General features: G+C 41.7%; 1 protein-coding gene across 1 annotated transcript in view; it reads right to left on the minus strand.

Annotated features, from left to right (window-relative positions):
• TEDC1 (tubulin epsilon and delta complex 1) overlaps positions 1 to 25,579 on the minus strand; it is a 61,134-nt gene that overhangs the window by 19,344 nt on the left and 16,211 nt on the right. The window contains exons 4-5 of the mRNA XM_088524551.1: positions 21,845 to 21,943; positions 4,741 to 4,827 (exon numbers count right to left, since the gene is read on the minus strand). Of these exons, the coding sequence (XP_088380677.1) occupies positions 4,741 to 4,827; positions 21,845 to 21,943 (186 nt within the window). The remainder of the gene's footprint in view (positions 1 to 4,740; positions 4,828 to 21,844; positions 21,944 to 25,579) is intronic.

Consider the following 25,579-nt stretch of genomic DNA (forward strand, 5'->3'; position numbering starts at 1 on the left):
TCACTGATGTAAAAGGAGGCTTCAAAGAGGATGGGAATCAATTTTTCTCTCTCTCTCTTTTCTCTGCAGGCAGGTTAAAAACTGACTTAAATCACAGCAAGGGGGCTGAAGGCTGATTATGAGGAAAAAACTTTTTAAGGGAGCTGAATGGCAAACGACACGCTATAAAATCTCCTTTCTCAGGCAGCGTCAGCACTGCAAACTGTCACAAATCACTGCCGAGACGAGTGGCTCAGTGCTGAGCACAGGAACAGCTCGTGACGTGCTCTGGACGCAGGCAAGGTCCAACAGCCTGTGTGGAAATAGCAGTGCCTGGTGTGCAGGAGACGCGCGCCCACGTACGCCCTGCCTCGCTGCAAAGGACAGCCCTGCAAGGCAGAGGGACAGAAAAAGGCCACAGCTGGGTCTGGGGACAAGGAGAAGGGAATAAATAAAATAGCAATATATTTTCGCTACATAATTAAAGGAGTTTCTTAGTTCCTGGAGAGCAACAGAGCTTTGCTTTATTTGGAATTTATTAAGTGAACAAATCTTAAAGCAATATTTTGATAATTTATTAGAATTACTGCGCTCACTCCGCTTGCAGTAGCTCTGTCAAACTCCAGCCTAAGGCAATTGGATTGTCTTCCTTTAAATGTCACATTTAAGAGGCAATATACTTGCCCTTTTAAGTCAGTGACTTGTGCCACTGCCTGTCACCGAAGGCGGCAGCTGAATGCCTCCCACGGAAGGAACGGGCGGTAATGAAGTCCCTTGCTGATTGCATGGAATCTGCTCCATCCTCCTTTTGCAGTCTGCCTCTCTGCATCTGGTACAGCATATGCCATGTGCAAAGGAAAAGGGGCGGCTGAGCAGGAAGAACACGGAGAGAAAAAATACGGAAAATTGGGGGAGAAATGGAGGAAAGGGGGGTCAGGACCCTGCCACAGAGATAAGCACAGCATTGCCATGTGCATTAGAAGTTGTCTTTTCCTGACCATTTCCACCCAAAGAAAGCAGACTAAAATGTATCTGAAGCTTTCACAAAATCCTATCGATGGGGACTGATCATGAATTCCTGATAGTTGAAATTATTTATGACCTCCTCAGGATGACTACTGCTTATTAACTTAAAAGCGAACCAGTCCACTTCCTAAAACGTGGAGAGGAGGCAGCAGTACTGTCAAGAGCAATGGTCTGTGTAACCTCCTACTTCTTTTGATACAAGATTCAGAAAGTTGGATGTAGCAGCAAGTACGTTTAGGCTGCAAAGTAAAATCCAGTCCTCCCCTTTCAATTTTACCTCCAAATTTCTGAAGTTCTCTATCCTGGGGTTAATTTGACTTTAAAAAACACTTAATATTAAAACCCTTTGGCTTCTGAAAATGGATTAAAATCTCTCCTTCCTTAAACTTTATTCAATGTGTTTTGATAACAGGACTGAAAATAATCAATCTCAGACTTGAAAGTTGGTAAGGAAATATCATTAATAGCAAATCTCAGAAAACTAGCTAGTGTCTATATTTAGCTGTAATGTCTGCTTTATCAAATCTGAAATGTTGCTTTTAAAAATAATAACATTAAAATCATCTGACAACCCAGAACTAAGAAAGTACAGAAGAAAATTCTCTTGACAGCTTGCTGCACTTGGGAAAAAAAAAAGCAGGCAAAGATGTAGAGATCACCAAAGAGCTGCTTTCCTGCAGACACGTACAAGCTCGGCTGCTGAACCAGGCAAGGAGAAGCCTGAAAGATTTACCAATTTCAGCTCATTAGCTGGTGGATTCCTAGCAAGATTGAGGAGCCCAGTCTGGCATGAAGTCTTTTACATCTGCTATTTACAAATGCTGGAGACATTAGTGGTTTGTGGGGAAAATCCTCCTGCTGCCCCCTGCCCCATTGGGGTTTGTTTTTGTTTTTTTTTGGGGGGGGGGAGGAGGGGGGAAGGGTGACATTTTTTGTTTAAAATTATTAATGCTCTTTTAATACTCTACTAATATCAAACCTCAACAGCACGAGCCAGACACTAAATTTAATCACAGTTTGTAAAGGCAGAGATAAATCACAGCGGGTAGGGAAAGGGAACACTTGTCCAAAAAGTAACTGCAAGGGAGCTGGTAAACTGATGGCCGTTGAACAGGTTATTTTAAAGGTCAGGGGGAAAAAAAAGTGACACTTTTAGAAATGTATTTCCAAATAACACATCCTCTTATTAAAGCCCTAGTTCAAACACTCAAATAATAGAAAACGGCAAGACTCAGACTGCTTTTTTAAGAGGATAGGTGACAATTCCATGGAGGAAGTGCGGCAATACACCTATCATCTCTCTGACCAAGGCCTCTGCCATTTACATACTTTTAGCAGTTTTCCAAGTCACAACACTTCATTCAATCCAATTTTAGGCAACAGTCTAACAAATACTTTGTCAAACTGCTCTTGCAGGACCAATTGCTCATGCTCAAGTGTTTTTCCTAGTCTTTCCTACTAAAGATAAGCAACTCTGCCGCAAAGCAATTTTAAACCCTAAGTAAGTAATCTCTTTCATTTAGTATTAAACATGCTTCCTTCACAGAATTTTTCCCACTTATATTTGTGAAAGCCAATCTAGTGAACCTTTCCTCTTGCTGTTCTAAGATAGGCCATTTCCCCAGCTGTTTCACCTTCATTAACTTGCCCAGTTTCTCGCTCTGTGAATCTTTACACTCGGCCTCGTGCTCATCGCTGCCAACGCAGCCCCTCGCGATTCCCTGGTCCCAAGAACCCGTTTCAGTGGCTGTCACACGTCCTGCTCTGGCTGCGGCTGAGCTGGGACGTGGTCCCCAGGCTCCTGCTTCCTCCCGGCTCCCTGTCGCGGATCAACCCTTGTTGCATTCAGACTGTTCCCGTACATCAGCAACTTTCATGTCTGGAATTTTGTTTTATAGAGGAGGTGAAGAAGGTGGCTCTCTATCCATGTCGACTCTGCAGATTTGCTGAAGAATCACCTTAGGCTTCTTTCTGGCAAAAAGGAACTTGTTCTCTCCCCCTGCAGTACTCCCATAGGATTCATTTATTTTCCAGAATAGGGTAAAAGAAACTGCCTGAAGGACGGATGCACTGGGGAAACATTGATGGAATGAAGGCACTAACTCAGATCTTCTGGTTGCTGGTTGCTCACAGCATAATCCCACATTAAAGACACCGACTCTACCACGATAGAAAGCAAGACAGTATCTGAGCAGGTTCTGTGTCAGGAAAGTCAGAAAACTTGTATTTGATCAAGTGATAAGAATGGATTTAGAGATAAGAACACGTTATATTGGGGCCAGGTAGATCAGGGCTCTGTCCAAGCACCATGGCTACTAATTAAAGATCTCAGAGAAGGCAAAAGTTAAGCAGAGCAAGAAGCAGCAACACACGCAGAGTAAGACAGACCCAGCAAACACGGAGGAGGGCTGCACAGCCACTACTAAACTCCCACCAGTATAAAAGCATTCCAGAACCAGAGGAAGGAAACTGCAGCAGGGATATGTCACTAACACTGCCCACAGCATCCGGAAGAACTGGGAGTAACCAGCCCAGAATCACCCCATTCATCACATTGCCCAAGCAAGGCACGGCTCAAACGGAAAGACAAAGCTACGGCATCCTCGGAGCACGTCCCAGTGCCGTAGGCTCCGCAGCACGCAGGAACGTGGCCACCACCAGCCAAACCCAGCCCGCTCAACAAGAACATCACTGTACTCATTCACCCTGGTTTAATGCGCTGCTCAGGGGTTTTTCCAGATGTTTATTCCAGACTGAACTCTAGGACTCAGTTCAACACCCCCAATACCCCCTGCACTGTACAACGTGTGGGGAGTTAAGGTTTTGTGGGTACCCTGACAGGTCATTGCACTGGCAGCTACGTTTTGCCTGTATAACTCTGAAGCCAGGCTTATTCTAGTGCTTATGCTTTCCAAGGAATTATAAGACAGCAGATAAATAAAATTAAAAAATAATGGTCATATGCAAGCCTATGGATTGGAAGTATTTTTCAAGATAGGCAGGGTAATTCTTTGCCTTGCTTTCAATGTAGGCCTACAGGGCATATTAGCAATTAATGGTCAGCTCACTGATTTTCAAAATTTATAAATTCATACGGCTAATGCAGTGTTCTGGAGAATTATTTTCAGCAACTGTAAATGGGCAAAACTCGTACACAGAAGTGAGATGGATGTTACCATTTACACTCACTTGAGAAATTGTAAGAAGCACAGAAGAAAGTTTATTGATTTCTTACGATCGTTCAACACAGTTCAAGGGGAAATATGTAATTTCAACACACTATTGGGCTGCAAAGAATGAAGTTGTTTTCAATATCGGCTGCTTGCAAATTCAGTTGTTCTCAAGTCTGCAATAAAGTTTAAAGTCCCTCTTCTGAAGAGCCATTTAATTTTAACAAAATGTGCACTTGCTATGTTTAAAAAACATTAAAGAGATGAAGATCAGGCATTTTCATTTGTGTTAACTGTATAAAATTTTGCTACTCTTCGCTGTAACTCCTCAGCTTAGCTGCTAGGTCTTACTGGGAAAAAAAAAAAAAGAAGACTGAGTAATGAAGATGAACTAAGAAAGTATACTTCATCAAAGGCTTTTTTTAAAAAAAAAAGTTTTGCTCAAAATGCTTGTTGAAAAGATGTTTTGCAGCATGCATCATTGTGGGAAGGGACCTTTGGACGTGGTCAGTTATTTACTAGATCTGCAAAAGCAAAACCCTTTAAAAACAGTTTGATTCATTACCATCCACTGCCAATAAACTTGCTCCAGCTGCTTCCACTCCAGAAAGGCTTCTAGTTGCATTGTTTCAGAGTCCAGCAACTCCAACAGCTACAGTGAAGGAAACAAAAGGAAAGAAAAGCAGGTAATATTAGTCATTCATGAACTGAATGAAATGCACGTTTGGCTTGAATTATAAAAGAGAATCCCATAAGAGTGGTATTATTATTTCAATGGTATGTGGGACACCCAGTGTGCTATTTCACAGGAACACCAGAAAAACAGCCATGCAAGTGCAACAATCATTTCCCAACAACACTGATTGCTCCTCACCATGAAAACCATTAGCTTCCACGTATATGGATGTGGAGTTTCCAAGCCATTTTGCAAATTCAAAGGGACATAAATCAGATATATTAAATCCTAGAAGCATGTACATCTTTGAATATTCTGATCACGTATATATGAGCAATTATTGGCTTTATCAGCTTCAACAGTGGCCATGTATTTGAAGTGAACAGTTTTAACACTAAGAGCAACAGCAATTTTTTAAGTATACACACAAACAGAATATAGTCCCAAACTACCTACTGCCAGATTTGTTTGATTTAATTACATATTATATACCACAGAACTGAAGTAACTACGAAAGGTGAGTTGGCTTTGAATTTTGAGAATTTTTGCTTTGAGAATTTTATTCTGAGAATGTAACTTGAAGATACAGAAAGCAGAAAAAGGTGCTCTGCAAAAGTAACTGCTGGAAATTATCGGTAGTTCAGACTAAAATATTGCCGGATCCAAAAGGCCATCATTACACGGTTATTCACACAAGCATCACTTTGCATTACTGCTACTGCCTCTGCTAGTTCCGAGATGAGCCAGTGCGCGAATGGTGGCCCACGAAGCAGAAAGATAGGGTTGTATCTCCTTTTTTTCCCCCCTGCTCAGAGGTACATCTACAGCACAAATGGCTACATATATGGGACTGGATGCCAGCAATAAAACCCAGCCGAAGAACTGATTAAATATTCAGGCAACGGCTAAGTTGCTTGATTTTAAAGCAGCTTTGTCATGTGGTCATGAGCTGCATATGACAGCAGTAGACATGTCTTGTGACAGCTAGAGAGAACAGAAAGTTGGAATAGGGAGTTTTTTTTTTTTAAACCCTTTAAAAAAAAATCTTAGAATAAACACAACCTAGCAGCCTGCAGTAGCGTGCTGGATTGTTCCACCCATAAATCAGTAATGGGATGATTACACAGCTAATCCTGGGAGGACCATTTTCAAACTCACTGGCACGCTCAGTGTCACCATCAGGCGACCTGCAAGAGCCAACATTTTAGTTTCTGCCCTTTGGGAGAGGAGTCTCTGTTTGTGGATTTGCACTGGTCCGTGCTCTGCTTTATACAAACCTTGCAAGGGTGTGATGCTCCTGCCACGCAGAGAGCAAAGCAGAACGCCATAAAAGTTAATGTTCTACAAATATCCTTGACATACTGAGGCAAAGAAACATAAAAACAAATAAGTGTTAGCTGTGGGAAATAAACTGCACACCTGCATGCCATTAGTTTGATCACATGGCTGGTCTCCACAGGGCACAGCGGCAGCTCACACGTATCTGCCCCTGTCAAATGAAGGGTCATCTACACCAGCCAGCGTCCTTCCCCCAGCTTCATCGTTTACTCCAACTTCTTTTGCTTAAGCCTTTACTGCTCTTTAGCAACACCATGCCTTTAGTGACTTTGAGGTCAGTGGTACATGCTCTTAGAGGCATCCTTCCAAAATCCAGTACCCTTTCCTTATTCACCCAGTGCCAATGCAATCGAGGCAGACACAGTTTGTGTGTGAAGAGCGGCTCCATTTCTGCTGCTACATAAACATCTCTAATGCAAGGCATAAATGCACAGGCTGCAGCTAAAACTCCCTCCTCATTTTCACTGACCCAAAGACCCAGATGTAGCTGTCCCTCCTAATGAAATTTAAAGACTAACATCTGCAGAAAGGAACTCGCTTTGTCTCATGAGCTAAGAGAAGCAGTAAGTCAAAATCATCCCTTCTGTGGGAATCTAAATGATGTTTAGGGATAACATATGAAGATCGTCTTTCTTCCCACACAAAATTAAGACAAGAAATCCATTTCCTTTTTTTTTTTTTTTTTTCCCTCCTGGAGAAAGTTATTGCTGTAAAATATTACTCTGAGAGAAAAAGTAATGACAAATTCCAATTGCCAAGCTCTGTGGAGAAGTAATATGGTAATGAATGCTGAGAGTAAACACTTTGCAGTAATGACAAGGTTTCTAAACCATTGCAAAGAATCTCTCTGGCATAAATGCCTTGCAGGCACTCATTTTTATAGAGAGGCTGAATTGTGCTTAACTGAGATGCCTCAGAGCACCTTCCTAGGACCTTTCCACTGATATAACCGAGGGTAAACCATGTAAATAACAGTCCTCTTCTCCTCCGAGATGTGGGGTTGATTCCACAGGATAAACATCGGGCATTCAGTGTAGCTAACACACCCCCAGAAACTGAAAACTTGGGCTTCAGAACACCTGAGTGACACCATCTTCCAGGTGGTTTTTGGATACTCAACTACAGGCCAAAGTTGTGTTCAATATCTGCATATCTAACTGTCACAAAAATCGTTATTTACACATATTCCTAATTACTGTTTCTCCCAGACATTAATCTTTTTTCAGGGTACTTACTAGCATACTGCTAAATCACTGGTGCCTGCAGAGTATTATAGAAATCAATAGCTAATAATTTGCTGCATCACGCATCCTGTTCAAAAGCAAAGTTGCTGAGAGCTCCCCGCAACAAGTATTTAATTTCTGCTGCACACAGGTCATAATTCAGCTACCACATCCCTTGCAAAAGTATTTTAAAAGAAAAATGGCTCTGCCTAAATATCCAGAAAAGATCATCCTATTTTAAGACTTAGGAAAAAAATAAAAAAGGAGGCTTTCAGCAACAAATTATGTTCCTTGGTTCAGAGACAAAACCCTTTGCTGATTCATCACTTATTCACATATGACTGTATATAGCAAGCTTGCATCAGACTCCAGATCTCTGCAAAGCTCACTCCAAATGCCAACATCTCTGAGGCACGATTTGAAGCTCGCTCAATTAAGGCACAGTTGGAATGTTTTGGCTTTCAGGAGCTCCATATGAAAGCTTATATGGAGAAAGTATCAAGAGACTGTTTTGAACTTTTATTTGTTTAAGAAGAAATGACTCTGTTCAACTTGAATTTTGAGGGGGGGGAAGAGAATACAAGTCCTAAACGCCCAAGAACCGTGGGATAGAAGAAAAGGAGAAAAATTCCTTCATGAGAAGGCGAGGGAAAGCAGGGACGCAAGGAAAGTAAAACATAGTAACCACGATTAATGCCTCAGATCTAGAAAAATACTGGAGAGGAAGAGGGAGGCAAGAGGGAAGCAAAAGAGTAGAAAGAAATTACAACCCCCTAGTTAAAGCTTAAGTGACAAAGATCACTGCTATAAAACATAATTGCTATTTTGAAAGGATTTAGAAAACAGCTGTTTAAAATGAAACTGAGAGTAGATGGAATTTACTGCAAACAAAATGAGGCATTTGGAACATAAAAATGTAATATTGTTTCTGCATTGATAGGCAATGAACTGGAATGCACTAACAACCAAATTCACTTGCAACAGGTCCATGAATTGAGCACGTTCCATTTTTCTCTAATGACAGATATTCAACACAAGCTCCCCCACCACCAAAAAAATCAGAGGAAAAAAGACTGAAGTGTGAGCTTTATACTTTAATGACCAAGATCAAGATGGTCGAGAATGAAAAATGTGAAGTTCATCATCTTCCCCAAAGGTACCACTGACTTGGGTGCGTGGTTTGGCATTTTGAAGCTGCATTTTCAGGCACTAAGTACCTTTTGCTGAACATAAGCTCAGTTAAAGCATATCCAGTGGGTACCAAAAATCACAATTTACTTGAGACATCTCAGCCAGAAAAATTCAAAGGACAACATTAAGTTTCATCACAGTACTGCCTGACAGCTGTTCACATTCTCCTGTTATCCAGAACTCCTGTGTAGCTGGTATCAAAGAAAAAGCATTACTCATCTGCTTTTATTCAGACTGCTTCTGTACACAGAAAAAAATTTATACATATTCAGTTTCTTTTTATTCCCCCTGTATACTTGCCCATTTTCCTGTATTTTTAACATCTTTCCTATATAAATGGAGGCCAGAAAAACACACACAGAAATAGACAGAAACAGAAGCTATTTCTAATTCACTTTTTGGACTGAGATGAATTTTGAAGGGAATGCTACACTGCTGAACCATTCCCAAAACTGTGTTTTTCCTCATTAGGCTTCCACACTGCATGCTTTTACACCACGAAGAGCCAGTTGCAGGAGGAAAAGTGTGCACACGTGCGTGCCATGCACGCTCACACATTTTGCCATCGCTAACTTCGGGAGGGAATTTACCTTTTAGATTTTTCCCCTCGCCCCTTTATTACTCTATCCATCCTTGTCACCAACTTGTTATACCCACTTACCTCCCGTGTCCTTTCCAGAGATCCTTATCCTGCATTTGACAGTAAATAGATAAAAATAGTATCCTTACACAAAGCCTCAAGGTTTCCCCCCACCCCTCTCGTCCCCCTGCTTTTCTTTTTTCCCTTTCCTGAAGCATGGACCTTTCTCTTCAAAATAAGAGGCTGTGTAGGACAAGACCTCTGCTTGCCGGTGTGTAAGGACCTGGTGAGCTTCAACCTGGGACTTGGTCGGCAGTGACAAAGCTGCACCAAGGGACAGAGCTGCCCAGCTCCACGGACTCCCAGGCACCATCAGATACACACAGTGACCACCGACACGTACAGCACCCAGCTCTGAGCACTAACAAATACGAGCGCTAAATAACACCGGCTGCCACCCAGAGACGGAAAAAGAAGCACAAACAAGAATGACATTCGCCACTGAAGACCCAGCAGCACAGAAAATCACCGTAGGAAGCACATGGCAGTTCAATAATGAATGAAAAGAGTTATTCGATATGCAGATTAGTCAGAACTTGCCGGCTCAATACGAACACGATCTCTCCCAACCTCACTCTTCTATGACAAGGCATCATAACCTATCTTGCATGCAGGTATTTTCACATGTTTTAAAATGTGCATTATCAACGAGGCAAACTGCTAATTTAAAGTCTGCTGTAGACTCCTTTATGTCAATTAATTTCTCCTGCTGCTCTGCTAACCCAGACTTCTAAATTAAGTAACAAACATATTTAAAGAGAACCACTTGCAAAGCATGAATAATGGTTGATTTTACAACTCTAATTCCTTGGCTACTTAGAAAAACAAAGATACCTGCTAGTAGAGGTAAGCTAACATTATGGGCCAATTGCACGCTACGTTTAATTTTAAAAAGTTATAAAAAGCTCTGTCAGTCTCCTTCCAAACTGAGCTGCAATCCCACCTCACAGAACAGATTTGTGACCAAAGACAACACAACGCACTAACTTCCCTAACTGCAACAGGACTGGAGAACATAGCTGATCTGTTTTGCCTGACTTTCCAGAGGGCTTAAGTGTCTTTTTGCACCAAGAGCTGCAAGTTGCAATGAGAAAATGAGGCTGTATTCAGACATTCGCATTGAGTGCTACACAAAGCAGTGAAGTTCCTTTCCTGGAGGACTGGGACTACTTGGCCAGGGAGTGCTTAGTGTCCAGACTGACCACAGTCCCAGTTAGGAACTGCAAGGATCACCCCAAATCTGCAGGACTGCAGCATTAGCTTCCACCAACAGTCATATTTTGGCAAAAGAGAGGAGCAACAAATCTAAAGTCCCTTTTTTCTCAAGCTTTTATCTGATTTCTCCTGGTAAAAATAGCTACAGCACTGACACCACAAGCAAACTGCATCGATGCCACCAGGGCAGAGCCAGTCTGCTCCCATCACTGGCTTTGCTAGCATTTTCACCAAAAAATACAACCCAGTGCCAACTGATAATGAGCCACCTCAGCCTTGTCTCTACAGCCGATTAACTCGAGCTGCTTTGTCCCAGGTGGAATTATTTTATAGTAGGCCAATGTCATTGCCTGACAGAGCATACAGATTGTGTTAACTATGGCAAAAAACAAGCAAGAGGACAAAAGCAGGAGTGAAACTCTGCATCATCCCCTCAGTGTTGCTGTCGCTGGTAATCACGACCAACTGCTCGTATCAGTCAGGCTGAGTAATGCAGTTTCTGCTTTGGCACAGTACATGCCTACTGTATTTCAGAGATACCTTCCTTTCTTAGGGTGTGGGAGACCAAGATATTACTGCTACAAAGTCCAACAATTTATGGAGTCTGTGATGAACCACTGCATCATTTTTCAAGGACCAAGAACTCTACATGCTTGGTCAATAAAATCTACTAAATAATAAGTCATCCAAAAAAATGGTGATGGCAACTCCAGAACTGCAGCTCTATTAACTCCTTTTTTTGGTACAGTTAAGTTTAGCTGAAGGCAATATTAGTGACAAATTGCAGCCCTGGGAAATTTTCAGATCAAGGTAATAATGCCATGAGGTAGAATGATTTGCTTTAGTGTTGCTATATAATGCTGCCAGTTCTTCCAATGGGACACTAATTGCAGCCAGAGGCCACCTTGCTTAAAAAATATCTAAAGAAATATTTTAGCACTAAAGCTGTCTTGAGCAATAAAAAAAAATAAAGCATCCTTCCCAAGAAGGGGCACTGCGAGAGTAAAGCTGGGTACAGAGTTCAACTGAATGATTCAAAGCTGGCTGCAGGAAACAAACGAGCTGCTTGCCCGCTAGGGAGGCTGCTCCTTGGACAACGCTATCCTCCTGCTTGTTTAAGTTGTTTAAATTTTCGGTTTTCATTCACCTAGACCATGTCTAGCCAATCTGCATAAAGGATTTTCAGCCTCCCTGTCCCTGTTTGATCTCTTCAGAGTTCTTCAATTGAGTGTCTCTGCCTCCTTCTGCGAGGGGAAACTTCATGCTGCTCTGAAAGGGAACCACCAGCAGAACGTGAAGGATCTGTGGAGGTGGAAAGTGTCTGCCCCAGAGCAGGCAGAACTGAACCAGCTGGGAACAGCAGGCATCAGATGAGCAAAAAACCACCAGGAGCCACAGACAGTTGCCGGAAAGAAGAAATGCAGAGGAGGTTGTTTTGATCATACACATTCTTTCAGATCTAAAGCAGAGTTTAGCTCCCGCAAAGGCCTCTTTGTGAAGAGTGAGAACTGCTCTGCGCCTTTCCAGCCTCTCCATTCTCCCTAAATTATCGTTCTCATAACGCTTGTTCCTTTTGCCACCAAATCCAAAGCTTCACCCTGACTTCAGCTATTCTTAGCTCTGAGATGGTCCCAGCTCACCTTCTAGTCATGATCTGGAAGTCTGGATCCACTTCTTCCAGAGAGGAGCTAGGCCTGCTGCTGCACACACCAGGGAAGAGGAGGGAGATGAGGAGAGCAACTCCTCACCCAAGACACTCGTTCCAGCATCTGCCCATCAGGAAGCCAGACAAAGCTGAAGCATCCAAGAACAACAGCATTCATCTGTTTTTCAAATTCATGTCTTTAAACATTAGTTGCATCTTAGAAATATCAATATACACTATTTTCCTTCTACAGTGCCCATCTGCCTAGAGCCCTTTGCTTCCTTAAAATGGACCAGGAGTCCAGCTACAAGCAAACACCACCTAAAAAGCAGCTTTGAAGCCATTTGATCTGTACAGTTCTTCCTGATTTAACACCCATGACAAGGGTTGCATCAGCTCTGCCTCATTTTACAAATTAATACCCAGTCCCTGTTTCTAACAGGTCTTAATAACTACTATAGCAAACCATGTTTTGTGTGATAAATGACAGCAAAAGAATTGAAAACCAATTGTTTATGGCATTTAGGAAGGAAAATGAAAAGGCAACCTACCACCTCCTCTGGAATGAATCATTAAAAAAAGGCAGGGATAAAATTCTTTGTTCTTGCCATGCAGCATGGGGTGGGCAGCACACGCTGCCACTGACAGCTCCTTTGCTTCCTTAGCTTGTATTCTTTCTTTGTGATGAAGTACGAGAATAAAGTGTTTTTTTTAATTTTATTTTTAAATTGTCTTCTCAGTAGCCAGTCTCCTACTCTAGGAAACACATAACAACCACCAAATCATCTCATTTGTAACCGAGCATTTACTGCTGCTCCAGTAACTGTATGGAGCAATTTCCATGTGCATAGGCAGAAGCAGCAAAAAAGGAGAACAGTTTTCTCCTATTTCTATAACCTTCAATAAGCCAAGCATGAAACCAACAAAACTTTCCCCCAGAAAAACCTCAGAAATAAAAACGAAGCACTCTAGCTTTTAAAGGTGATCTAAGGAAGCCTCTTAAGAGCATCAATTTGCTTAATTATAACGTGCTGAACATCCTCATCATGCAAATGTGGGGCTCCTAGCACAGCTCACCCTTCCCACAGGAGGCTCTGAAACTCCGCTCTTCCCTATGAACCAGGTTTCATCCCCTTCAGCTTTCTCAGGAGAGCCTCCAAGCCACCACCACTTAGGTGCTGGGGCCCTGTGCATAATTCAATATAATATCTGCTCTCCTCCACAATATTAACAGCTCAGCTCCCGTGTTAGCCCTCACCAACTTGACTGCTACACATATAAAATGTCTAAAGTAATGGTGGCTAGAACAAAAACACAACAAATTAACAGGGGGAAAAATGGTCTAATGGATAATGTTGTTCAGAGTGCATAGCAATAAGCACGTTTTACTCTCCTAATGTGCAATCCTGTAGTATTACTACAAAGGTTGGAAAATGAAGCATTCAAAGTTAAAAAGCACAATTTTAGTTGCCTGAACAATATCAACTTGACCCCCTAGCTGGGGCTCCCTCCACAAGCTCTGCTCCTCAGCTCCCGCTTGTGATCTTTGAAGTGCACAATAGCTCTTCAGAGGGAAGTTTGCCATAAACATCATTCAAATCATATTCTGAAGACAGAGTTTTTAACTTCCACGTAAACGAGTTATCTTTCCTAACGACCTATGTGACACAATAATATTAGTGTCACTTCACAAATGGGAAAAGAAAGCAAAGAGCTGAGAAAAAAATGCTTCCGTTTCTTCAGGATGCCCTGACTGAAGCTTCTGAGACCCAGTTTTCAGAGAATTATAAATCAACCTAAAGTACTTTATAGGCATATCTACCCCACACAATCCAAGACCTCGCAGAGATGCTTTAGATAGATTTGATGGAGTTGGTTCCCAAGTCAACATAACCACAGCACACTGCAGATTATCTCTAAAGCAGGAAACAAGGCAGCTGGCCAAGCCACCACTTACTGCACCTGGGATCCCACCTAGCACTTCGGCAGGGTATGGAGCACCATCCAGGGACAACCCTGACACTGCTGCACAATGCTCCACTGAAACACCTCATGGCCTCCAAGCAGAGATGTCACTGAGCACAGCTCTAGCCAGGAACAAGGCACATTTCTACCAATTAATCTCAGGACAGCAAACTGGATACACAAAAATGGCCCCAGCAACGGCCCGCCATGGACAGCAGTCTAGTTTGGTGGTACTTGAGAACTCAGAGGCACAGAAACACATCAGCCCTCCAGGAAAACACTCTGCATTAGTCATTAAGGCTCCCTTCTTCCTCCAACATTTCTCCCACCCTTACTACTATAACTTTGTTTTCACTAATTACTTTTATTACTTTTTTTTGGCCACAGCTTTGATTCAGAAACAAGGCAGGCACATTCTGCTCTCTGAATGATATAATTCTGGAATAAAATATTATCCTAATGAGCATACTTAAAAGCATCCTACTAAGATTACGCTGCCATCATTTTCTTTTCTTCTAATTGAGAATTTAGTATCTTTATGTCTTGAAAAAAACAATATGCTTTCAGAAATTACTCCTGAGGCATCAGAGATGCTTCCTGGGAGGACTATAACCTCTAGAGATACTGGATATGCCTCACATAGTTGACTTAACAGCCTAATTGCAGCAGTAGGCTGTCATACTGCACTGGACCATCACTAGATAGGGATGAAATATTTTGCTGAGGTTAGGGAATACTCTCCGAATCCTGCCAGCAGCAAAACAACCTCCAGACAGACCCAGCTTGCCCATGCAAGCATTCCCTGTCCTGCCTAACTCTCTAGTCTTGAGCTTTATGTCCTTATTCGATCCCTCCTGCATAGCCTTGCTTTGGTACCTTAACTCATCTCTCTTCACTCAGATAGGGTAAAGGGATATTAGAATTATTTAGTAAAAGCAAGAAAAAAATAAGACAGCAAAACATGAATATTTTAAAAGGGTAAAGCCTCTGCTATTTTTAGGCAAAAGGCAGTGCTGAACATAACTACGCAAATTCCAATACCTTGTTTTAATTTACCTTTTTCAAAAATGTGTGTCCATTGGTCTAACATGCAGTTCACTAGTGAATCCTAAAGTTTAGTACTGGGCAATAATTCTAGAACTTCTTGTCATCATATCATTAAAGAACTTATTTAAGAGGCAGCCAGCAGTAATCACCAATAGAAAAAAAAAAACTGCTTAAAAATAACAGGATAAGACAAAAAACAGACATACCAGCTTACTAGCTGTTCTGACAGTAAGATTCAGCAACCAAGGAGGTTTGTCATGTGCAGACCTATAAGCAGATTTAGTAAAGAGCGAGGAACCACTGCTGCTCCAGATTGAGCTTATTCTGGAAGTGCAGACTGAGCTTATTCTGGAAGTGTGTAAATTTAATTGTGTAGTTGTGTTCAGATCCTTTTTGGGGATTGCCTGTCTCCTCCAATGTACTGCTCCACAAACCATGTCACAGACCTTTGTGCTCCTTTTGGGGAGTTTGTTCTCTACCTTCCCAGTTGTGTTCACAGGAACATCATTCTTCCCCAACCTGAAATCTGGTTCATGCTACAGCCTTTCTACGGAGAGTTGTCACAGAGAGCTTGGCATAACACTTAAGGAAATGAATTCTGTGCAACCCAGACTGGTTGACATAACACGGACAGAGGGGAAGGAAAAAAAAGAAAAACACCTCATGTTCAGGAATACTTAGAAGCCCCTCTACAATTACTCTTGAAGTTTATGCCATATTTTTCTATACACAGGATCCCCTCGAGAAATTTCAAATACTTTTTTCCTTCCAAGGAATTGAAGCAAGATGACAAATTGGCAAAGCTGTCCCTATCTAGAAAAGTAGTTACAACATGAAATATAGATCCTGTTCCATGATGGAAATGACAGAATGATGGCTCTTACCAAGGGAGTGAAGCCATGAACATAAAAAAAGCTCAGAGCCATATCAAGTAGAATTAGCTGCCAGAGCATCACGGAAGATAATGAAAGCTGCTTGTCCCTGAAGCTCAAGGTCATCCATTTAGGAGAGACCAATTTTTTCCCCCCTTGGAATTTGCATGCAGTAGAAGTCTTCACTTCCTGAACTAATCTACGCAGAAACGACACGGTTTGGACTACAGCATGAATATGATTTGTTTCCATTGGTATCCGGGCTCTTTCAGAAAGATGTGTTGGCTCAACTGCTTCGTGTACAACAGATGGATGGACATCATAAAATATCAGAGGGTGACATAGCAGGCTGTCTGAAATTCAAATAAGGCTACATATCCTTCAGCCCCACCACACAATACCACAGCAGGGCTATGCAGTACATACTAGCACAGGTCTATGTCAAATCAATAGCTCTAACAGTGTGCCAAGTTTAGCAGCAGGATTTTTACAGTTCGGTTTCATTTAGCTACCGCCTGCAGCGCCTGAGCCCCCAGGAACATTCCCTCAAGGCTCAAGCAACCGGCTGTAGGATACCAAATACACCCAAGACAGCAGCCGGAATTATTCCGCCACAGTTATTCAATTTTCATCCAAGACGGTCAGCAACTTCAAATCCCATTTGCAGCTATTCCAATACCATAGTGCCATTCAGTGACCACCGAGCAACTTCTTGCAGATAAGACATTTCCCTTTCTCTGCACTGCCTTCACATGCCTTCCAGGAGGTGGTGCTGCTACTCATTCGGAGGGGACTAAAAACTTACAGGATTTGTGCTCCAAAAATATCAGTTGATCTTAACATTAAACGTGCCTGTGCAGTTAAAGTACATCAAGGGATCAGAAGGATTTTTGCAAAGTGCACAAGTCCATATGTGCACACACGTGACTCAAACTAAAGCCTCACACTTTGTGCAAAGCAACTAGCAAATGCAAGTTCAACAATTTTGAAAATTCAAAGCCTATCAGTTTCTAATGCCTCCAATCTAAATGTTCTTGTTCCAAAAAGAACAGAAGCTCTTCAGTACTTTGCATGAATTCAAACCACAGGCTATTACTCACAGAAAAAGAATAAATGTGTTGTCAACCCATCTGTAACTGCCATCTGGGACAGATGTTTCAAATAGAAACTGCAGGGAGATTTAGGGTCCACAATCAACTGATCCTAAAACTTGATCATTTACCCCTTGAATATCCCAATAAGAAATTATAGAGTCTCACCTGACTGAAGCAAGCAATACTAATATTGAACATTGGCTTTCTTCTCTGCAGCCTGTGAGCAGCCTGAAGGGCTGATTAACACCACAGCAATACCATCCTATCCCACTGCACCCAATCCTTTCTGCTTGGAGAGCTAAAGCTCGCCTGAATTTTTTATGGGCAAAGAACTAACAATATATTTCTCTGCAATATATAATGTAGTCAGAGAGACTATCTGTTTGATATTATTTATTTGCTACCACGGACCTTGCTTCCTTAGGCCAGTGAAACGTCCTTAAAAACAATTTAACTATCAACAAATATAAATATTTTTCCTAAAATTCTGAAACAAAATGACTAGCCATTTGCATATGACTATTTCAATTTCACGCAGTTATTCTATGGATCTCTCTGCATGCCCACTTGGCAGACCCTCGCATTTTGCATTATTTATTTGCTGTTACCCACAGAACACTGATCTACTGGCATTTAAAGGTTTCTCCATTACACCTTACTTGAACAATTTCAGTGATCTCCCCAGCACTGCACCAATGACCTAGTTCTGCCTACAACTTGTAATCTTTGCTAAACACAAACCGAGCGAGATTGAATTCCCCATGCAACACAGTTTTAGAAAGGGACAGAAAGACCAGTTAACAGGCTGCTTTGCTTCAGACTTCATTGATCTCTGTATGGTCGTGACTTGATGAAAATCAAGTTAATTTAGTGACTCTGAAGGTCAATACATGTTCTGCAAGCTCTAGGTAAAACATCAGAGCTGGTGACAGTGCACCGCAGAATTAAGGCAAATGTGCTTCAGACACAACGAGGAGATTATATTATCCTCAAAAATATGAAAAACTATCCAAGTAGTCCCACTGCCTTCACGATCACAAGAGGGACATGGCTACATCCTCAGAGCTGGACCGGGTTGTCCTGGGGAATTAGGTGAATTTTGGTTACCTTCAGACACATCCCATGCCGGCTCTCCCTGTAAGGCTGCCAAATTATTTTGGCATTCTGATTCTGTCCAGACACATCTCAAAATGCGGCAAATGACAGCAGGCCCTAGCTCAACATCAGCAGACATAGGGAACCATTCAAAATAAGCAATATTGATAAAACTTCAAAAATGCACCAAATGCAGTACCTCCACAAAAGATGCTTTTGACAGTGTTCTGGTATAGAGTGATACTATAACAAGTTTTAAAAGAAATTTCCTGACACAGTGAACACCCAGCCTGCCTAGCAAGGCACAGGCTTTTGTATGTTGCCACACTGTAGTTGTCAATATTTTGCATGTTCTAGTGTGGCCTCACAGGCAAAGGGCTTCTCAGGTGTCACCAATGACTCTTGAGGAGCTGCTTCTGCTTGGAAAACGACCACCAATGTATTTCTCATCCAATAGCCAGAGTGCTCAGAAAGTCCTGGCAGCTCCTGGGAAGGAGAGGGCCAAGAGGTGAACTTCAAGAGCTAACAGGAGAGTGCAAATACATTTCTTGGAAATCTAACAAAAACAGGAGCAGCCTCACCTCCCATCTGCTGACACCTCCGGATAGCACAGCAGCTAAGCACAAGTGACCTACAGTGCAGACACACACATATAATCACCTACAACTCAAGCTGCAGGAAAAATTGAAATTTTGATCATGTCTCACTACAGAAAAATATAATTAAAACCATTACAAATGGACCATTTCCAGCTCTATGAATCTGAGAGATATCTGTGATGATAAAAAAAATTAATCATGTCCAGTAAAATGCTTGTACATAAAAGCACAAAGTTTTATCGGTAAAAACCCAAGGGAAGACCATTTTAAACTAGTTGAAGTGGACGTGAAACTTCTACAAAAAGAGGGCCACCCCATTTCATAAACTGAAGTTTAAACTGCTTAGTTATCTGTACTCTATATTTTTGTCAAAATAAAAATATCTTGTTTTATTATAGGTCATGGCAAGTTCTCTCTCAGGATAGTTTCGGTGGAAATTAGTTCTTGGCTTCAGTAAAACCAGCCCAATGTCCTTTCTATGATAATTTTGACAGTTCAATCTACTTTGCATTTCTATCCTTTGAAGGATGCCTAGCACAGGAAGGAATTTATAACACCATCCACCAACAGGGATGCATTACAGTAAGATAACTGATATGCTTGCTCTTTTTATTGATCCATGAAGCAGGATATTATTTGAAGTAACATTAACATTAATGTCATTACTTAAAGAGAAAAATACTTCACAGCTTTTAGAAAAAACATTTGTCAGAGTGCTACCATCTGCACAATTGTTTGAAGACCAAGCAGTTTAAATATGCATAATTTACTTAATCTTATGAAGATATTTGAAAATAAGAGTCATTTTCCAAAGAAGCCTCAATTTGCATAGTATTAGATCCATCTGGAAAACTGGCATGTGAAATAGCCTTGTCCTCATAAGTCCATATTAGTTTGCAGTATCAGGGTCTTGACACCTGCCGAGCATTTGACTTTTGGAAGCTCCTCTGGGGAAATCAGGGCAAGGGGAGACAAACTCCAGAGGCTGCTCAAACGATGACAGGAAGAATTTTAAATCTCCTGAGAATATATATATATACACACACACACACGGCATTGTGAGGATTCTCCTGCTATCATGCTGATTTATTTTAGAATCAGACACAACAAAATAGACTGGACGAATGCCTTTTCTTGGAGAGCTTCAGGAGGAATTTCACAGCTGATTACACTGACAGACAATTAAAATCCTGGATCTCCAAGCAGTTAAGTGCCACAAGGAAGGCACTTCCACTGCTCATGCACTGAAGCTGCAGCTTGTTTGGGCCTGCACCTGGTGCAGGAGCAGAAATGAGAGATGGAGATTGTGGCCACTCGTAGTTTATTTGCACAAACCATCTTCAGCAGCCCCGTCCCTCTCAATGACCACTCCTGTTTTTAAGGGGTATCCTTTTTTTCTATTTGCTAGGAAAGTCTGCAAAAGGTGAAATAAAGCCTTCACAGATTATCACCAAGCAACACAGCTGACCACTAAACCTTCTTGATTACTGCATTTAAGTCTGAAATAAAAGGATTTTTTTTTTTCCAGGATTTTGCTGAGCCTTCCGTGAATGGCACACCTGAACCGGACACCGTGCCTGCACCTCCGGTATGACACACTGCCTGCTCAAACATGCTGCAACCTCACACTTCTGGTTCTACAGCTTTAATCTGGAGAGGGAGCAGCATGCAGGATAGAAAAAACCTGGAAAGAAGCATTTCTAGCACAAGCAACAGCAACCATACCTTACTAGCATATCAGTACAGTTAGCTACAACAGATCAGTGATTTAAATGCAGCCTAAAGGCTTTGAAACATTCTAGTTGCAAAATCCTTCAAGATAGTCTAGGAGTTTTTAGTGCTGCTCACCAGACCTTTCTGGACAGGTTCAGGAGACTATCAAGTATGGACCTTAGAGGACTACACTACTGCATGTTGAGAGCTGCTGAGCACATGGTAAGGGGGGGACTGTGAAACAGAAAAAAGAAAAACACACACACAGAAAAGGAAAAACAGAAAAATGGAAAACACTAAGTCTCAAGCTTAGTCACTTTCTCCAGGAAAAAAAAAAGTAATTTTCCACGAAATATTCTAAATGGCTCAACCTTATCAAGAGACTGGCTGTGAATTGTTCTTCCACAGAATATTTAGTAACGAAAGATTAATGTGGGCTTTACTTTACTCTAGAGGGTTTGTACATAAGATTGACTCCCATCTTCAAGCCTACTCCCCCTGCATTTCTTTGTGTGTGGTATTTACAATGCCCACTTTTACTTCTAAGGTAGCAGCAGAAAAGGTATTTTCCTCGAGTAAACAGATTTGGTCAGGTTGCAGAAACTTGCCAAATATTGACTCGGTTAAGGCCAAGCTTAACTTCAACCTGATTTCAGACACACACACAGGATGAACTATTTGCAAAGAGAATGTATTACACTGTATTAAACCAAATGAACTATACCATTTTAAATAATAAACTGAAAAATCTATGATAATTGAGTATTTTAGAACAGCAGAAACATATACTTAAAACAGTAAATTAGAGAAAATGACACTGCCCTAAAATATTCCTGAAAATAAAACATTGGCCCCTGTTTCCATCCAAAAAGGTGGTAAACTTGCATAACAATTTCTAGAACAAGTGAACCCTAACAGCCAATATGCTTAGACTCTCCTGCAGAGATAAAGCAGATCTCTCCATGGTCTCACTGACAGCTCCCTCAGACAAGGTCACAGGCAGGAAAACACTACCCATCTGGCACAGATGTAGGTATTGGTAGCATATAATTGCAGCCACCCAACAGATCCAGAGCAGCTGTAGATATTCCAGTCTTCTTCTCAGTGGCACAATCAGTTAATTCTCTTCACACTCCCTAATTATCACTTTTTACAAAACCTCATGTCATACCTTTTTATCTTCTATGTTCTTTCCAAGTGGAAGAAACCATCCTGTGGAGACAAGTCGTAAGTGAAGAGACAGAGAGACAGCGCAAGAATATAAGCTTTATTTCCACTGGAAACCAACCTACAAATGCATTACAGTGTCTGAATAAAGCATGCTAGGCATGAAAGTATTTATAGAAGAGGCTTTACCTGCTTATAGTCCTCTGGTCGTCTAATAAGATCCGTTTCTGTGACAGAAAAATGTCCAAGGATCTTGTCCATATGACAGCCACTAGTGAATAAATGGATCTGAAACAGATTAAAAGATATTTGTCAGTATAAAAGGACCAGATCATTAACACCACCAACAGCTACTATGAAGGCTGCCTGGATGCAACTCTGATTTGAACCGGTGGTTACAAGCCCATTCCCAACGGAACAGTGCAAATTGAGCTAGTGCTACCACCACTACAAGAGATCCTTTTAAAACAGCCTGCAGGAAGCTTTGGCCACACACCACAAGCAATTATCTCACTCACAAAATGGCCCGTCCAGCACGTTATTGGAAACACATGCAGGAATTGCCATTGCTGCTGCCACAGTTAAAACAAAGTATTTCTCATCATGTCTCAAAGCCCTTTTCCTTATACCAGACATGCTCTTGTGCACAGCATGGAAGGCCCATTCACAGAGGCAGCAGGTGACTTCAAGAGGTGCAGGAGACATCAACAATAATTTCTGATTTCTTCCTTTAAATCAAAAAATGCTACTTAGTTACTTTCTGCAAGTTTCTTTTCTGCAGTTGTATATTCTTGGCTTGCTCTTACTGGGACCTTGTCCCAGCTGCACTGGTGATGGTATCATCAATTATTTGATGAAGAAGCCTCCCAAGTTAGTCAAGGGAACAATAAAATGCAATTCCTTCTATTCAGAACGGATCCCTTTGTTACTGCAATAACTGCAGCTGCCAAACAAGATAGCAGTGCACATTTGTCAGACAATCGCTCATATTTCATTAATATTTCTGCCAGAAGACAGAGAATATTTGCTGCTTTTCTTCTTTTATTCTAATATGAACTTTATCATACACTTGGGTATTGACAACTATTTTAAAGATGACAGGCACTGGGTAATTATCAACCCTTCCCTGCAACTTAGGAATATTTTAGCATTCCTTTCCCCAAAACTAACTTCTGCTGACAACCATCTGTCACATGTGCAGAGTTATGTAGTTTAAAAATAAAAAAGCACCTTCTGCCCAATGTTCCCTCTTTGCACCGTCACTGCCCGCTCTGCTGCGCTCCTGCCTACCTGCAGCTGCCCAACCTTGGGCCTCCAGCACCAAGGCTGAACTCACCCCTCTGCTAAAGCTTGTTGTGGCCATGTCACTGGCTAAGGTCCTAAACAAGTGTTTTAAAGCTGTAACAACAGAGAAAACAAGGGTTTCTGGAACACTGGAATAATCAGGTGTTTGCATTTTAACATTCTTACTATTGATAGTCACAATGTCGTTAAAGATGAAATAAGGCATAAAGAGAGAAAATATACTAAGGACAAGGGAAAGCGAGCCTGTAAACTGTCACCATACAGAACCTGAATTAAATCAGACTAAGGACAAGATAAATCTGATTTCAGCTTGCACAAAACTTCTTTCCATAAGAGTACAGGCACAGACCCCCTGAGTGCCACTTTGGAGGAGCATCCACTACCAGTTCTTGAACACCCTTGAGCTTAGACAAGCTGCAAAGAGATCAACTTAATCTGACTCATCTAAAGGAAGACGAGAGAAAAGCTTGTTCATCGTCCACACATACCTGTGATAGAAGAAAAATGGCCATAACACTGAAGAACGAACTATTAAAATCTAATGGCAAATTCACATAGGGAGAAAAACCCAAAGACTTTCAAACATCAAAAAAATCAAAACAAAATAGACATAATTAACCAATGCAGCAATTTGCAGAGTAACGTGGTAGACTCTTCAGGCCAAGATCAGATGATTCTAGCAATTGCACTTCAGCTCAAACATAAATTACTGACAATGAGGTAATGACCAGGATCAGCCTCTGCTCTCTGCTGCTCAGAACATCAGGACTTTTTCCATGTCCCTTTATTCCTTTCCAAGCATATTACAGCACTTGCTGTCATTTTACCATGATCTGAAAATGCTGATTATATGAAACTCCTATTGCCTGAGTTTGCCTCTAAACCTACTCCTCTCCTAGTTCAGTTGCAACCTCTGTCCTCAATTTTATTGCACGGGGGTGGTAAATACACATAAATAGTGTATTTACGAGACCTCAAAACGAAGTCAGAGTTAAATTATACAAGATTTTACCTGTTTTTCTAAAACTATGCAAGGGTTCTCATTTACCCTTTCTAAAGCAAAGGGGTAATTTATGGCCTAACTAAAAATACCCATTCTCTCCAATGAATTCAGGATGAATCGAAAACCAGGCAGACAGATACTTTAACTGGAGCTAGAGAGAAAGAAGAAACAGAACAAAAAAGAACCAACAGGCAAGCCTCTACATGGTAATTTATCTTTCAGGCTTTGATACATTTGAGGGTAGTTCAGATAAATAAGAACCGCTAAGAAATGTGAGGGAATAACGTAGTATTACGATATTAAAAATTCAAAGCAGGCCAACCTGCCCATGTTGAGAAGCCATTATAATGTTATTCACAGCTCACAGCCTGGGGCTGCAAAGCTCCTCGGCAGCAGCGCGGTTAAGATTTCCCGCGGGAATCGCGGCTCCCGCCGCAGCCCTCGGCAGGACAGGCGGCAGCGAGGAGCAGCTCGGGCAGGGCGCCGACAAGCAGCTCACACCACACGGTCAGCCGCAGCTCCGGGGAGGCCTCCCCTTCCCGCGGCCTGCACAGCCTGCGGCAGGACTCGATGCCATCAAACTCGCGTGGCAGCCGGCGCTACAGAGACACAGGGTCCCCGGCAATCCCACACAAAACAGAGGGGAACTTCAATTATCATATACTTTAAATAAAAAGCAGTCACATATTTTTGCCTCTTCCCTCTCACGTTTCCCCCTTTCTGCTCCCCTTGCTTTTCTCCAGGCAATACAATCTTCCATTAAGAATAAATTCTATTAAGACTGGAGTCATCGCTAGTAACCTGGAAGCCCACATCCTGATCACTAAGCAATTCAATGCAATTTCACAGAACCACAGAAATGGAAAGGATCTCCAGAGGTCTCTAATGCTACCTCCTGTTCTAACAAGCACGACTGCCAACATTAGATTATGTTGGCAGTGATTCTGTGGTATGTTGAAAGGCTCCGTGAAGACAGATCCATCCCCAGCATTGGTGTCCTGTTCCAGTGCTCCCCATCATCCTAGGGAAGAAACGTTTTCCAAAACCCAACTCTTCAATTTCTCCTTGGAGGTCATGTCCTGAACTCCTTAGTTGACTCCTGAGCATCTTTGTAGCCTCTTGCTGGTTCCTCTCCGTACAATTCTTATTTCCCAGAGGAATCTCCATACTTGTAATGCAGACTGGCAGTCATCTCTTGAGTAAGAATATATTTTTAAAGTGTAACATATTTGTTTCAAAAAGCCTCAAATAGAGAAAATGGCATTTTAGAGCCTGTGTGAGTCACAGAATGAAATCTGTGGAAGTGTCGCCACTACTTGGCAAAAATTATAGCTTGTGATTAGCAGTAAATAAGACTGTTTCACAGTTGAGATACATAACCTGTTAAGTTATTAAACAGAGCGAGTAAAAGCCATAATTATCATTTTCTAGAGAAAGTCCTCTGTAAATCTGTCAGTATAATTAAAAAACATAACACTCATTAACCTTTTGCGCACTGTGTTTGTGGTTTATATTAGGAAAGCAACAACTCATGCACAAGCCATACTGGGTCACTTGGATCTCCCAATTAAACATACCAAGCCTCAGTTCTTTGACACAAAGTAGATTGGTTTAAA

Source organism: Tinamus guttatus, unplaced genomic scaffold (assembly GCF_059628265.1).
Source record: "Tinamus guttatus ecotype Peru unplaced genomic scaffold, ASM5962826v1 Tinamus_guttatus_pri_ptg000211l, whole genome shotgun sequence".
NCBI lineage: Eukaryota > Metazoa > Chordata > Aves > Tinamiformes > Tinamidae > Tinamus > Tinamus guttatus.